This window comes from Rhipicephalus sanguineus, chromosome 7, assembly GCF_013339695.2.
Source record: "Rhipicephalus sanguineus isolate Rsan-2018 chromosome 7, BIME_Rsan_1.4, whole genome shotgun sequence".
Classification (NCBI taxonomy): Eukaryota; Metazoa; Arthropoda; class Arachnida; order Ixodida; family Ixodidae; genus Rhipicephalus; species Rhipicephalus sanguineus.
Window position 1 is genome coordinate 99,373,962 of NC_051182.1, and position 14,807 is coordinate 99,388,768.

At 46.1% G+C, this 14,807-nt stretch overlaps 1 protein-coding gene across 1 annotated transcript in view; it reads left to right on the forward strand.

Moving 5' to 3' along the window:
• The window catches only part of LOC119399662 (cytochrome P450 3A11), a 38,324-nt gene that overhangs the window by 19,180 nt on the left and 4,337 nt on the right, over positions 1–14,807 (forward strand). The window contains exons 8-11 of the mRNA XM_037666478.2: positions 440–554; positions 8,445–8,532; positions 9,723–9,831; positions 13,180–13,268. Coding sequence (XP_037522406.1) covers positions 440–554; positions 8,445–8,532; positions 9,723–9,831; positions 13,180–13,268 — 401 coding nt within the window. The remainder of the gene's footprint in view (positions 1–439; positions 555–8,444; positions 8,533–9,722; positions 9,832–13,179; positions 13,269–14,807) is intronic.

Sequence of the window (14,807 nt, forward strand, 5' to 3'; positions counted from 1 at the left end):
TGTTTCGCTCACAACCGACACCGGAATTTTTGCGACATGGGCTCTTTAAAGGGCGCTATCACGTTAAAAAGCTGTCACAGAACACTTGAAGTGCCAAGGCCCCACAGAGAGTAACAGCCAGCAGATTTCACAACATTCTAACCATGGTAAATAAATGCCGTCATTATGGAAAATAATGAAACTTTTTTGAGGGCATATAGAGGATTCATGATGGAAATTATGCCAAAATTCATAAAGATGGCAGGAAAATTAAAATAAGTGAGTCTTTGATGCACACTACAAAAAAGTAATGCATTGAAATTTTTATGCAGGCTGGTAATGGAAGACGAGAGTATTAAACAGTCATGCGATCGTTAAAAAAGTTCATTGTCTCATTGCTTAATCACGCACTCCCGATTTAAGCAGGCTGAGTGCATACAAAATCTTTTGTGTGATGCAGGTAGAACACGAGGACCTGCTGCAGCTGATGCTGAATGCTGAGGAGGAGGCCGACTCCCTGATTGATGTGCAGCAGCTGACTGTGGCACATGAAGAGGACGAAGTCGCTTGTGATTGTGAGCTACTGGCCTGATGTTCAGTAGTAGCAGTGCAGCTTGCGTGATCGCGGCGACTATATGTAATGCTACGTGCAAGCCATCATTTCTGAAGTGAAATCTTTGAGGGGTCCTGCAGCACCTTTCTAATGTCATCATATTGCACTCAGTTGCTTGGAACTCTCCTAGCACAAAAATTTGTCGAATACATCTGTAGACAGATACAGCTTAAAAAATCCACCCTCCTCGCAGATGATTGAAGTGCAGGACTGCTTGCCTGCGTGACTACTAAAGAAATAGACCTGCTCATAAGCCGTATGGCAGAGTGCCTGGATGTCGAGCTAAGTCAATCCACAAAGAAACAGGCCAAGGAAAACATAGGGGTGTTGTCTTTTAGCTGTAGTCTAGTAATTATTATGTAAATTGAATTACTACACTACAGCTAAAAGACAATTAATGTCACCTATGCTTTCCTTGGCCTAATCTTTTGGTGGATTCATTTGGTTGGCCAACAAAATAACGAGCCCGTCGGAAAAAAATGTTCCCCTGCCTTCGAGCTTATAACGTCAGTCTGTTGTGTGCACTCATTGGTGCTGGCTGATATTCATCCACCTGGAAGAAATGCCGCTGCCTTATAATGTCGTACCTGACTATGCTGGAGTTATTGCATAAAACGAGCGCCACCTCTCTCTTTTCGTTGCTATGCGTGTGCTGGAAACTACACAGGGAGGATGGAGGGTTAGTAGCGCATTGCCCGAAATATATGTTGCCACAAGTCATGGTCTTCAGCATTTCCTCTTCTTTTTTTAACACGAAAGTGTTTTATGCCGGGGTCCACCAAGACTTCAGCGACGTATTTCCGTCACGGAAATAACGTCGAAAAGATTTACACGATCAGATGGCAAAGAAAAAAAAGTTCCGTCAACTGGCATCGAACCCATGACCGCTCGGTCCGCAACAACAGATATACCGGGCACGCTATCCACTGCGCCACGGTCACATGCTCTAGAGGCTTTACAAATGCGCCTTTTATATCTACCACTCTCCCGGTCGGCGGGGTGGTGTTGCCCTCTGGGAGCGGTAAAGTAAAGTAATTCGTCATTGCTGTGGCCTCCCCGATTAGCACCTGCAACACGTTACACGTCCGTCCCATTAGGCGCGTTTTCAATAGAAGTTCAGTTTTGTAAATGCCTTCACACACTACGAGGTGGCGATCTCAGCCCAAGCGTCGTAAAAGCGTCGGCCTCGCTCATAGCATCACGCTAATGCAGTAGAACCCCGCTGTTACGTTCCTCACTGCTGCGTTTTCCCGGCTGTTACGTCGTTTTCCATCCTATGGGATGGAAAACGACGTTTTCCATCCTCCTATGGGAGCTATGCCGGTCCCGGCATAGCTCCCATAGGATACAATGTATTGGGAACCCCGCTGTTACGTCGTAACTGTCGGACCGTTCCCGTATGATACGTCGCGAAGTGCGCCCGGAGCCGACCGAGTGACTACCAAAGAGAGCGGCCATGGCGCATTTTCACGCAGCTTGGCCTCGTTTGACCGTAATATTAGCCGCATGAGAGGCGCAAGCAACAGAATCTTTCAATTGATGCAAACAAAAGCATGGCCTTCGAGATTCAAATTGCAAAGATGGCGTCTATGACGTAACTGCTCGCGAAAGCAAGGCCTTCGAGATTGGCATTTACTATTGACAAAAGCATAGCCTCTGAGATTTGCATTGCACAAACATGGCGTGTATGACGTAATTGCTTGCGAAAGCAAGGTCCTTCGAGATTGGCATTCACTTCTGCCATCGCGTTGGCGTAGACTCATCATCATCGTTATTTGTCGGAGAACGGGAGGAGTTCGAGCTGGTTGGAGCTCGCATGGTCGTGCGTGCGGTTCGCGGTCGGACTCGCCGCGCCGGTCGTGATTGCGTGTGCTTAGTTTTTTCATGCCTACAGCTGTTGGTGTTAAAAAAATCACATACGTTGATTACGTTTCTGTGGATAAGGCCGTCCTAAGCTCCGCGTTTCTATCCATCGACTAGATCGCGGCTGAGCGCGCCAATTTTCGTGCTGCTCGTAAGAATTGAAATAAAATTCTGTACCACTAAATATTTTGCCGTTTTTCCTGTTTTTCGGCTCTTACGTTTCCCATCTCTTACGTTTATTTTCTACGGTCCCTTCAAAAACGTATCAGCGGGGTTCTACTGTATCAACCAAAAATAGCTCTGCAACGCGCGCCTGCCGCATCTGGCTGTAACACCGCGTTGCCCGCTCACACGCTCGCCCCGAGAAAAATTGCGGCCGGGCTATCGGGGCGGCACGACGTGCTTTGCGTTTCCCTCTAGTCCGGCCGTGGTGTTCAGCCACATTTTAACATGCCGCGGGGTGGCGACCAAGTTCTGTGTCCAACATCTGACGTGGCTATCACACCTCGTTCTCAGATTACGCTTTCAACCACTACAGCTACCACAAGGGTTTGTTTAATCATTTAACATGGACGTTAGTCGTCGGGATGGAGATGTACCACCAATCATCAAAGTGGGTGCATCCACGTTAAACGGTGTTACAGCTGCCAGACATCAATATACATTGTACAGACCTTCTTATATCAATGTACAGTAAACATTCAGTTACTTCTGTAAGGGCACGCTTTACTTTCGTGTTAGTCCGATTCCTATGACGGAGGGATCAACCATCTTTTTAATGTATTGGCCATAACTGCTGGTGCAGATGTGCACGGCGCTAGCACTTTACAATCACACCTTTGGGGGGCCCAGCACTTACGTGACGCAGTACGGTGCCTCCGAGATCGCCTTCTGGCATGCTGTTCATAATGTCACGTGGTCGTGACGGTGACGAAGGCAGCAGTCGGCGTGTTTAAAGGGACACTAAAGTCAAATATTAAGTCGACGTTCATTGTTGCAATAGCATTGCAGAAATCTCGTGGTGCTCGTTTCGCGGCAAGGAAATGCTTATTTTGAAAGAAAATCACGTTTTAGTGGTCCGCACGGCTTTAGGGCACTTCAAATCACCCGCCTGAACGGATCTTCTGACGTAGCAGTTGCCGTGCCCAACGTTGCCCGCCTTTACTGCCGGTCGCCGAAGCTGTGGTTTCTTGCGCAACAGCGGCCATCAACCTTGCCAAGACGCAGCCACGGGCCACTCCGAAACTGTATAGTTCACTGTAACAGAGCTCAGCTTGGCCAGCAGCAGCAGAAGTAGAGTATCGACAGGGCGAAAATAGCGAGAGCCAAGCACAAGCAAGTGTACGCAATACCGAATCTACCACTGAGACGTGCATCTCGGCGAAAACGGAACTTTTGAACCACTCGTGCCGTTCCTCATGATAGCGCCAAGAGGTTATTTTTTCCATGAATTAAACAGAAATGGACAAGCAGCGTTTTATTACGTCTTGTGATTCGTGAAATGTTCTTTTTTCGTTGCAACTAGTTTCATTAGTAGTGGTTAATTGTACTCGGGACTCTCAGATGTCATCGGGATCATTTCCAAAATGTCCCACTCGTGGTGCTCATCGTGTCCTACATTTACCCTAATTTCTCGATTACTAGAGCACTGCTGTTGATACTATTGACGTTGTAGACGTTCTCACACGTTGACCTTTCACTCTGACATAAATTGTTATTTGCCTTTAGTGTCCCTTTAAGACTAAACATTTTATTTGGCCAAACCTGTGCCCAGAAAATGACATGAGCAAAGTATAAGCAATTGAAGGTGTACACTGATAGCGGTGAGAACAGCGTCGGCCGTCGAGTGAGTTGATCTGTGGTGAGCTGCGTCAGCATTTATACATGTGGCATATAAAATTCGAGCCTTATTGCCGGTGCTCGCGTAAGCTCTCGAATAAACTTGACTATTCGCGTCCTGCGCGTAATCTCAACAGAGTGATCTCGAACAATTGTGAAGCTTCTGAAGCGTTGTGGTGTGGTCTGCACCGAGCATTGCTAACAGTCTTAGTGGGTGCAACCCAAGCACATCAAAATAAAGCACTAAACATGGTGGCAGTAATGTCAGCCAATACCTGTCGCACTCATTCGCTAAGTTATAAGGCATGCCCGATTTGTTGTTGGTAACAAAGTTGTGAAAGAGAAAGCAAGTGATTTTTGGTTGCTTTTATACGCAGTTATGTCCCTGCTTCATGCATTGCAGTGATACAGTCGAACCTCGATATATCGAACGGCACGGCGATCACGAAATAGTTCGATATATCCAGAATTCGATATAAAAGATCACGTAAAACATGCGTCAAGAACTTGTGGAAAACAACCAACGAACCAATCGTGGTGCAGTAAATACTCACTTGAAGATTCAAACAAAGTATTTATTGTGTTGGCTTAAAATACTGAAAAAGAGTAGCCTGCTTTTTGTTGGCAATGGCGTGTTTGACGACTGCGTCCTCAACATAGTCCAGGCGATCCACAAGTGAAAGGCCGGTGCCTTCAATTGCGCTGCAGTGGCGGCGCCCAAGGGCCAAAGCGGCTACGACCTCAGCTGATGTCGGGAGCGGGGCACCATCAGCGCTTGCGGGATCCACCTCGGCAGCGTCTTCATTCGGCTGCTCAGCGGTAGCTTCGGCGACGATCTCTACATCCGTTAGCTCCGCCGTTGTACCCGTGCTGTCGTCACCTCCAACGAAGTCTTCGATGCACATGCGGCTCCGCACCAACAAAGCTCTCCAGCTTGCTCCACGTTTCGGCGAGCTCGCTTTCTTCATCTGCGCATGCCAACCCAGCTTCCTCGAATTCTTCCACTGATGCTTCGTCAGTGCGTCCACCGAAGCCCGCATGCCGAAAGCAGTTGGCTATCGTCGACTGCTTGACGTTTTCCCACGACGCCTTGAGCATTTGGATGGCGCCCAAAAGATCGATCTTCAGATCTTGGCCCATCCGGAGTCTTACAAGCAAAATGTCGATCAGCCGACGCTTGTAGATAGACTTAAATGTGCGGATAATGCCCTGGTCCAACGGTTGGAGCTTCAAAGTGGTGTTGGGCGGCAGAAATACCACTTCGATGTTGCTCAGCTGGGCATCGGTGTGGTGTGCCGTGCAGTTATCGACAGTAAGGCATACCTTCCGTCCCTGACGCACCAGGTCCGAATCCTACGCCTTCAGCCACTTGAGGAAAATATCCCTCGTCATCCACGACTTCTTATTCCAGGCATAAGTCACCGGAATATTGGGGCAGTTCCGCATGCACCTCGGGGTTTTAAATTTGCCAATTACAAGTGGCCGCAGCTTCGTGCTCCCATCCATATTGGCAGCCAATAGGACCGTCACACGGGCCTTGCCTTGCTTGCCCCCGTGGCACTTGTCCCCGCGAGTGTCCAGCGTTTGCCGCAGAAGCATTTGCCAGAACAGGCTCGTCTCGTCAGCATTAAAGATTTGGCTCGGCTGATACTTGGCGAGAACTTTGGGCCACTCATGATCAAGCCACTTCTGAATTTCTTCATCATTGGCGTCCTCACTCTCTCCCGACACAGTCTTCCCGACAATGTTGAAACGAGTCTTAAAACGTTGTAGCCAACCGCTACTCGCACTGAAATTCTCGACGCCGAGAATGAATGCAAAGTTCTTTGCCTTCTGTTGCAACATCCGCCCCGATACAGGAATATTTCGGGCCCTTGCGTCCATGAACCACTTGTGGAGAGACTTCTCAACATCTTCAAAAGCAGCTTTGCGTACATGCCGCGCGCCCGAGTGCTGACTCTTCTCGGCCTTGGCCTTTATGTCGGCTTTGTTTTTGAGCAGAGTACTCAATGTGCTCCTTGGTATGCCTAACCCGTCCGCGACGCTTGACTTCTTCTCACCATTCTCAACGCGCTGGATTGCTTCCAGTTTTGCTGCAAAAGTCAGGGACGTCCGTTTCTTCGCGTCTGCAGCCATCGCTACACACACCACAACGCGCGGCAGGCCTAACACACGAGCACAACAACGACCGATGCGACGGATGCCTGGCGATACTATCAAGGAGGAGCTGGTGCAACAAGTGCAGTGCGTCGTTGCTGCAAGGCTGCGGCGTGCGTATGCCGCTACGTTCAAGTGGCGCACTCGGCGCCATCGATGTGTGCAGCAGTCGTAAACGCCCACCGCGCTACCGCTATTTTCGAGAGTTGCGGGAAAGCTCGCCGCCTGTCAACGGAGCGCGGACGGTTTGGGGTGGCCGAGTTCGATATATCCATTATACGTCAAACTTCGTTTGAAATAAAAAATTAAAAATGCATGCGATTTCCCACGTGATATAGGAACCGTTCGATATAGGCAATAATTCGATATGTCCGTGTTCGATATATCGAGGTTTGACTGTACTTAACTCCCCTCCTAACAGGAGCTCCAACTACAGATTGGGAACGGTTTCTGACTACCGTATTTATTCGAATATAAGTCGACCTTTTTTTCCCAAAAATGTTGCCCATAATCAGCTATCGACCTATATTCGTGACCAAAGAATCTCTACCTATATTCGCGATCAAAGCGACCAAAAGCACCGCACCTATGGCGTTCAACTGCCGCGCCTGCTGTTCTTCAAGCAGTTCCTGCTACATACGCACATTATATACCATAAAATCTGGTATAAAAACCGTACCCGTTCGCCTTTTCCGACTAAGTAACTAAGACAAAAAAGTTATTTGTGCAACCGCCTTTTCAAAGCCCCCGCGAAATGCAGCCGCTCCGCCATGTTTGCGCTGGAACCCGTGATTTCCCTAGGTAGGCCGTGAAGTCCCTAGCCCCCTAGCCGTGCTGCCTGCCGACGCACAGCCGCACTGGCACTGCCTCACTCTTTGTTTGTTGTTTGATCTGACGTGACGGTTCGCATTAGCAAATGCGCGGTTGCGACGGTGTCACGTCGGTAGAGCTACACAGCTGACTTCAAGCGTCAAGTGATACCTTTTGCCGAGAATTCCAGCAATTGTGCCGCTCAGCGTGAGTTCGACGTAGAAGTTGATTAGGGGTTGGCGGAAGCAGCGGGACCGACTGTTCGCGTGCAATGGATAGCGTCGTGCTTTTCGCGGCCCAGCAACTGGCAGGCATGACGCTCTTGAAAAAGAACTGAGGCTCCGGGCGTCAAGGAGGCCCTGCAGAAGGCCAACAGACCTGGTCGTCATACCGCTAGGTATGACGTCCCGGCTACATTAAGGACCGGGTGGCGAAGAGTTACAAAGAGTGGCTTGAAGGAGGATGCTGCAATGACATCGACGGGACGCCGCGAGAAGGGCTTCCCTCGTTGCGACGTGGGTAAAGGACGCGCGGAAAGACTTGCCCGCGGAAATTATCGTGACTGGCTTTAAAAAGTGCTGCATTTCCAACGCAATCGATGGCAGCGAAGTCGACGTCATTTGGGATGCCGAGGATGCCTGCGAAGAATCCGACAACCTTCCTTGCACATCTGACGAACATGACACTCCCGGCAGCGACTGGGGCGCTAAGTTAATTGTAAATAAAGGTGTGCTATGTTTCAATTTTCCTGTTTCTAAAAAAAAAAAAAACATGGGTCGACCTATTTTCGAATATTTTTTTTTATTTCTCGTAGAGTGCTATAAGTAGGGGTCGACCTATATTCGTGCCCGACCTATTTTCGAATAAATACGGTATGTTGCATCTCCAACCTAGCACATATGTCAGCTAAAAGTGTGACCAATGTATGTGCCGAGTCGAGCTATCCTCTTCCGGTGCAAATTAACACTGGCAAGTGATAAAGAAAGTGCAAGAGCCGCTTTTGAATCTTTCCACACTTCACGCGAGCTGAAACGAGGGTCCTATTTGCACTACATTAGGACTCTTAGCTCGAGACGTTGGAACAGTGTCTGCATTTGACTGAAGTTAATATCGGAAGCAAAAGTAGGTATTGTACGTCCGATGGGCAGATGTCTGCATTGTCTTGCATACTGTTGTTTTCCAGCTCTTGAGAGTATTCCAGTCATCCGCAAGCGGCGTTTTATGACCACAACAGAGATTCAATCCAATGCAGTTATGTTTCTTGTTGCTGGGTGAGTGAGCTGAACTTACTACTTTTCTTTGTGTGTGATGAATGCTTAAGGACAGAACACCCAGATGCTTTGTTCACGAAGACTTCAGGTGCTCCTCATAAATTTAATTCAATATGATTGCTCTTCCGACCATTGTTATCACATGATTGAGTAATAGTATTGATCATTTTTGTGCTTTATATCAGTGCAGTGTGCCTATGTGCATCTATTACTGTCACATTCTTATGGTGCATTATTTTTTGTGCTTTTTTCTCTGGCCATCATAAGGATGAAAGTGTGAATGATTCGTGTAGTTTTTTTTTTTGTTGTTCAAGTACCCTAAAGGCCTGAGCATGCATTACATAGGGGAGTTACAATAGAATAAATTGGTTACAGTTACAGTGCACATATTCAAACAGGTATAACCAGAACACAATAACAAAAAAAAATATTACACGTATTCAAAGTGGTAATTCAGCAATGGAGCACATATACAGTCAGAATAAGATATAATACGACTGATATTTTTTGTTCGAAAGGTGAACTGTAGTGTTTGCTAAAATAAATTTTGCTTGGTGTGCAAGAGTTGTCAATGCACTTGTCTCAACATAATCAGTAGAGAAATATTACCAGAACTCATGTCTACTATATTGAATATTGTAGCTTCTCATGTTGCCATGAAGAGAAGGCAAAGGCAGTAATCTTTGATGAAGACTTACCAAAGTCATTTTGTTCTAAATACATGGAACATTTCAAATGCTTGCAGCAACAAAGTCATATGAACTAAGAAATATTTTTGTGACTAAACTCATAAAAAAGCTCTATTACTCTAAAGCAGCTGTGGTGGCAATGGTATGAACACACTTCAGAAGTAAATACATGTATGAAATATGTTTAGGTTGGCATATTCATCTTGTTGATGTAAAATGTTTATTAGTGTACAAAAATATCATTAAAGACAGAGAGCGTGTCGACTAGTAACCTGCAGTGTTTAGTTCTTAAAATGCAAATTGTTTTTGCCAGATATAAGAACTGCTTGGACAAAGCGGATGCTTGAGTTGATATTATTGGTTCTGTTTTCACAAGGCCTTGATAACTGCCATGTTAATCTTTTTCCTTTTTTTCTTTTTTGGCAAAATGCTTAGGAGCTTTGTATTTAGTTGCTTCGTGCACAGCCATCTGAGCATGTGGCATTTTGCTTTGATATTTAGATTCGAAACAACTGGCACCACACTGTCGTTTACGTCATATCTGCTAGCGAAGTACCCGGACATCCAAGAAAGGACAAGAAGTGAAATACTGTCAGTCATGAAAGCCGAGGTAAGGAGCAGCACTGGATGGTCCTTTTGGAATTTGTTCCAGCATTAACAACTTTTCCAGCGCATTTAATCGGCCTGCGCATACAGGTGGTGCCTATACTTGCAACTCCTGTAAGATCTAAAAAAGGAGGAGTCATTATCAGTATGTATTACCCATGCAATTACAATCAACATATGCTTTTTGCATGCCTAATAATTTGGGTGCCACTGAGGCTCAACGACTTCTTTCATCAAGCCAATGTGCGAGAAAGTCCCAAGTTTGAGGCAATGGCAACCTTTTCCGTGAACATTTTTGGGCATTGTATCACAATTGGAGGATTGAAATAGCAAGTCGAAGCCACTACTGGTGTAATGTGCTTATCTTGCCACCTCAAAATAGCACCCTCATGGCAGCTGTAATGGTTTTCTAAAGGCAGTGTCTCCGCAATGCAGACGCGTTACAGAGTCAAGCTAACACAATGTATTGTGGTGAAGCATACTGAAAATAGAAAGGGGCCACTGTCATGGCACTCACGGGAGGTAATGCATTTCTTCATTTTACGTGCGTTTAGTCAGTACAGTCAAACCTCGATATATCGAACACGGACATATCAAATTATTGCCTATATCGAACGGTTCCTATATCACGTGGGAAATCGCATGCATTTTTAATTTTTTATTTCGAACGAAGTTTGACGTATAATGGATATATCGAACTCGGCCACCCCAAACCGCCCGCGCTCTGTTGACAGGCGGCGAGCTTTCCCGCTACTCTCGAAAATAGCGGTAGCGCGGTGGGCGTTTACGACTGCTGCACACATCGATGGCGCCGAGTGCGCCACTTGAACGTAGCGGCATACGCACGCCGCAGCCTTGCAGCAACGACGCACTGCACTTGTTGCACCAGCTCCTCCTTGATAGTATCGCCAGGCATCCGTCGCATCGGTCGTTGTTGTGCTCGTGTGTTAGGCCTGCCACGCGTTGTGGTGTGTGTAGTGATGGCTGCAGACACGAAGAAACGGACGACCCTGACTTTTGCAGCAAAACTGGAAGCAATCCAGCGCGTTGAGAATGGTGAGAAGAAGTCGAGCGTCGCGGACGGGTTAGGCATACCAAGGAGCACATTGAGTACTCTGCTCAAAAACAAAGCCGACATAAAGGCCAAGGCCGAGAAGAGTCAGCACTGGGGCGCGCGGCATGTACGCAAAGCTGCTTTTGAAGATGTTGAGAAGTCTCTCCACAAGTGGTTCATGGACGCAAGGGCCTGAAATATTCCTGTATCGGGGCCGATGTTGCAACAGAAGGCAAAGAACTTTGCATTCATTCTCGGCGTCGAGAATTTCAGTGCGAGTAGCGGTTGGCTGCAACGTTTTAAGACTCGTTTCAACATTGTCGGGAAGACTGTGTCTGGAGAGAGTGAGGACGCCAATGATGAAGAAATTCAGAAGTGGCTTGATCATGAGTGGCCCAAAGTTCTCGCCAAGTATGAGCCGAGCCAAATCTTTAATGCTGACGAGACGGGCCTGTTCTGGCAAATGCTTCCGCGGCAAACGCTGGACACTCGCGGGGACAAGTGCCACGGGGGCAAGCAAGGCAAGGCCCGTGTGACGGTCCTATTGGCTGCCAATATGGATGGGAGCACGAAGCTGCGGCCACTTGTAATTGGCAAATTTAAAACCCCGAGGTGCATGCGGAACTGCCCCAATATTCCGGTGACTTATGCCTGGAATAAGAAGTCGTGGATGACGAGGGATATTTTCCTCAAGTGGCTGAAGGCATGGGATTCGGACCTGGTGCGTCAGGGACGGAAGGTATGCCTTATCATCGATAACTGCACGGCACACCACACCGATGCCCAGCTGAGCAACATCGAAGTGGTATTGCTGCCGCCCAACACCACTTCGAAGCTCCAACCGTTGGACCAGGGCATTATCCGCACATTTAAGTCTATCTACAAGCGTCAGCTGATCGACATTTTGCTTGTAAGACTCCGGATAGGCCAAGATCTGAAGATCGATCTTTTGGGCGCCATCCAAATGCTCAAGGCGTCGTGGGAAAACGTCAAGCAGTCGACGATAGCCAACTGCTTTTGGCATGCCGGCTTCGGTGGATGCACTGACGAAGCATCAGTGGAAGAATCTGAGGAAGCTGGGTTGGCATGCGCAGATGAAGAAAGCGAGCTCGCCGAAACGTGGAGCAAGCTGGAGAGCTTTGTTGGTGCGGAGCCGCAAAGCATGTGCATCGAAGACTTCGTTGGAGGTGACGACAGCACTGGTACAACGGCGGAGCTAACGGATGTAGAGATCGTTGCCGAAGCTACCGCTGAGCAGCCGAATGAAGACGCTGCCGAGGTGGATCCCGCAAGCGCTGATGGTGCCCCGCTCCCGACATCAGCTGAGGTCGTAGCCGCTTTGGCCCTTGCGCGCTACCACTGCAGCGCGATTGAAGGCACCGGCCTTTCACTTGTGGATCGCCTGGACTATGTTGAGGACGCAGTCGTCAAACACGCCATTGCCAACAAAAAGCAGGCTACTCTTTTTCAGTATTTTAAGCCAACACAATAAATACTTTGTTTGAATCTTCAAGTGAGTATTTACTGCACCACGATTGGTTCGTTGGTTGTTTTCCACAAGTTCTTGACGCATGTTTTACGTGATCTTTTATATCGAATTCTGGATATATCGAACTATTTCGAGATCGCCGTGCCGTTCGATATATCGAGGTTCGACTGTATTCAGCTTTTGTAAATGCGGGTGTTTAGCCCATGGGGTAATACATTCAACTTCTTAGCTTGGGTCCTAGCTTCAAGAATCACTACCGCCTATGTTTTTTCCCCTTAATTTATTTAATTTTATGCGTTAAACTCTTCATAGTGACTTGTCTTACGTGATGGATGGACAGCTTTTCTCATTGGGGAGGCACGAAAATGTCTTTGTATGTAAAATAAATGTTGTATTATCTGTCATTGCTTTAGTAAGGCTATCATGGACTGACTATCAGGCGGGTAAGAGACAACTGTGAATAATTTATGAAAAATGAGAAATATTTCGGTGGCCATGGCAAAATGCAATTACAGCTTATCAAGAGGGCCTTGGATAAGTTATAATTGGATAACCTCTTTGATCAGAGGCTCTCTAATAATTTTTTATTGGAACCAGCAAAATACTATGTTAGCCACAAGCAAATAATTTATATTCACTGAGCAGTTCTCATTTGTTCTAGTACGTAAGCACATTTTGGAGAAAGAATTCTCAGATTTTCAGCTGTTGCCTGGAATCATTGTGTCTATGTCACTGCTTGCAGCTTTCCAAACATGCTGCCTCCTTGTCTACATGTAGGCACGTGTTTTACTTTTCTACATTCCTGACAGAATGGTTTAACGTATGACAGTCTAACCAAAATGCGCTACTTGGACCAAGTGATCTCAGAAGCTCTTCGCTACTACCCAGTTGTTGTTGGGTAAGCGTCATTCTTAGCACACAGTATCTTAATTTTTTTTTCTCGTAATCAGCATCACTGGATGGCATGAAGCACGTTTCTGCCAGACCATCTTAGGCTAGTAGAAAAAGGTAAATCATGTAGTAGTTTTAACAAAACATTCTTGAAAGCCATTTGTAATTTTTTCAGGATTGAATGACCTCTGAGAATATTGCGCATTGTTCAAATGTTTGTCAGTGTCAAGAAATGAACCCAAGCCAAGAAAAATTTTTATTGCTAGCTGAAACTTTAAATCAAACCCACGACTTATCACTTTGTCATGACGCTATTATATGTTTCATTCACCTTTTTCATCATGCCAAAAAAAGTGATTCTCAGAGAAACAAATCCCACTGACAGCGACACAGAGATGTTACTCTTTGGCCACAAATACTGAAGCTTAGTGCGAAAAAAAAAATGTAATAATGATCGGTAGTCTAGAATTAGTTTTGCTTGGATGTTTTAGAGGACATGTAGACAGGAATAGCATCAAGCTATCTTGCTGTCAGGAGAAAAGCGTCAGTGACCACTGTCATTCGTATTGGCAGATTGGTGCTTTTCGCATATCTCCAAGATAAACAATTTAATTTTTCTTTGCATGAAACAAGTACCTGGCTTCCTGACAATAGTCTCATGGCATGGGTTTCACTGCAGACTTTCGATTCACGCTGATATAGGTGCATTTAATTACTTTAAGCTAAATTTACAAGCATGAACACCATCCTGAAGAGATGTGTAAAATAGTGGGCAGCATTTAGCAACGTTTTAAACAAGGAAACACTGCAAAAGAGGAGCCGACTTCACTTACGTGAAATATTAATTTGTACTATGGTCTTAAGAACTGCTTTTACTGAAGTTGCCATTGAAGGAGCCAACATGAAGGCAGTTAAAAGGCAGAGAAACCAGTAAAAGTGCTAGACAGTACAAGGGAAAGTAATGAATGAGATGTTGCTACTTCTCCTTTAAAAAAAAAAATCTACCAACCAGGTCAGGTTTAGAGTATGCAGAGAATATGTAATTGAACAATTCCCAATTTCACTGGTTAAAGATACAGCAAGGCAAATGTGGCCTTAAATATTATGTTATTGTAGTGGGATAAGTGACAATTAAAACTAATCGGTTATTTATTTTGATTACCACAGCAATCATTTCAAATGATTCCTATGACAGGTTTGTGCCATCTCACAGTTTCAAGATTTTAATCACTTCTGAAGTAGCGGACTGGTTGCTGAGTGATTCACATTATTTCTTTTTGCTGCCTTCTTTTTTTGTGATGGACGGCATCCCACTTTGATGACTCATCTGGTGTGTGCAACATGGAAGAATTGACGTTGTGGTAGTAGTGACTTAGCGTTAATATCACTCTTGTATTGCATTTCTTGCCAGTGGAATAAGAGGCATGAACACCATCACAACGGGGCTTGCTTATTTGATACTATAATGCACTGGGCAGACTGTGGAATGTCCAGAAGGTTGCACTTATTAAGATACTTGTAAAGTAGCAGCATAGCTGTTGCATGG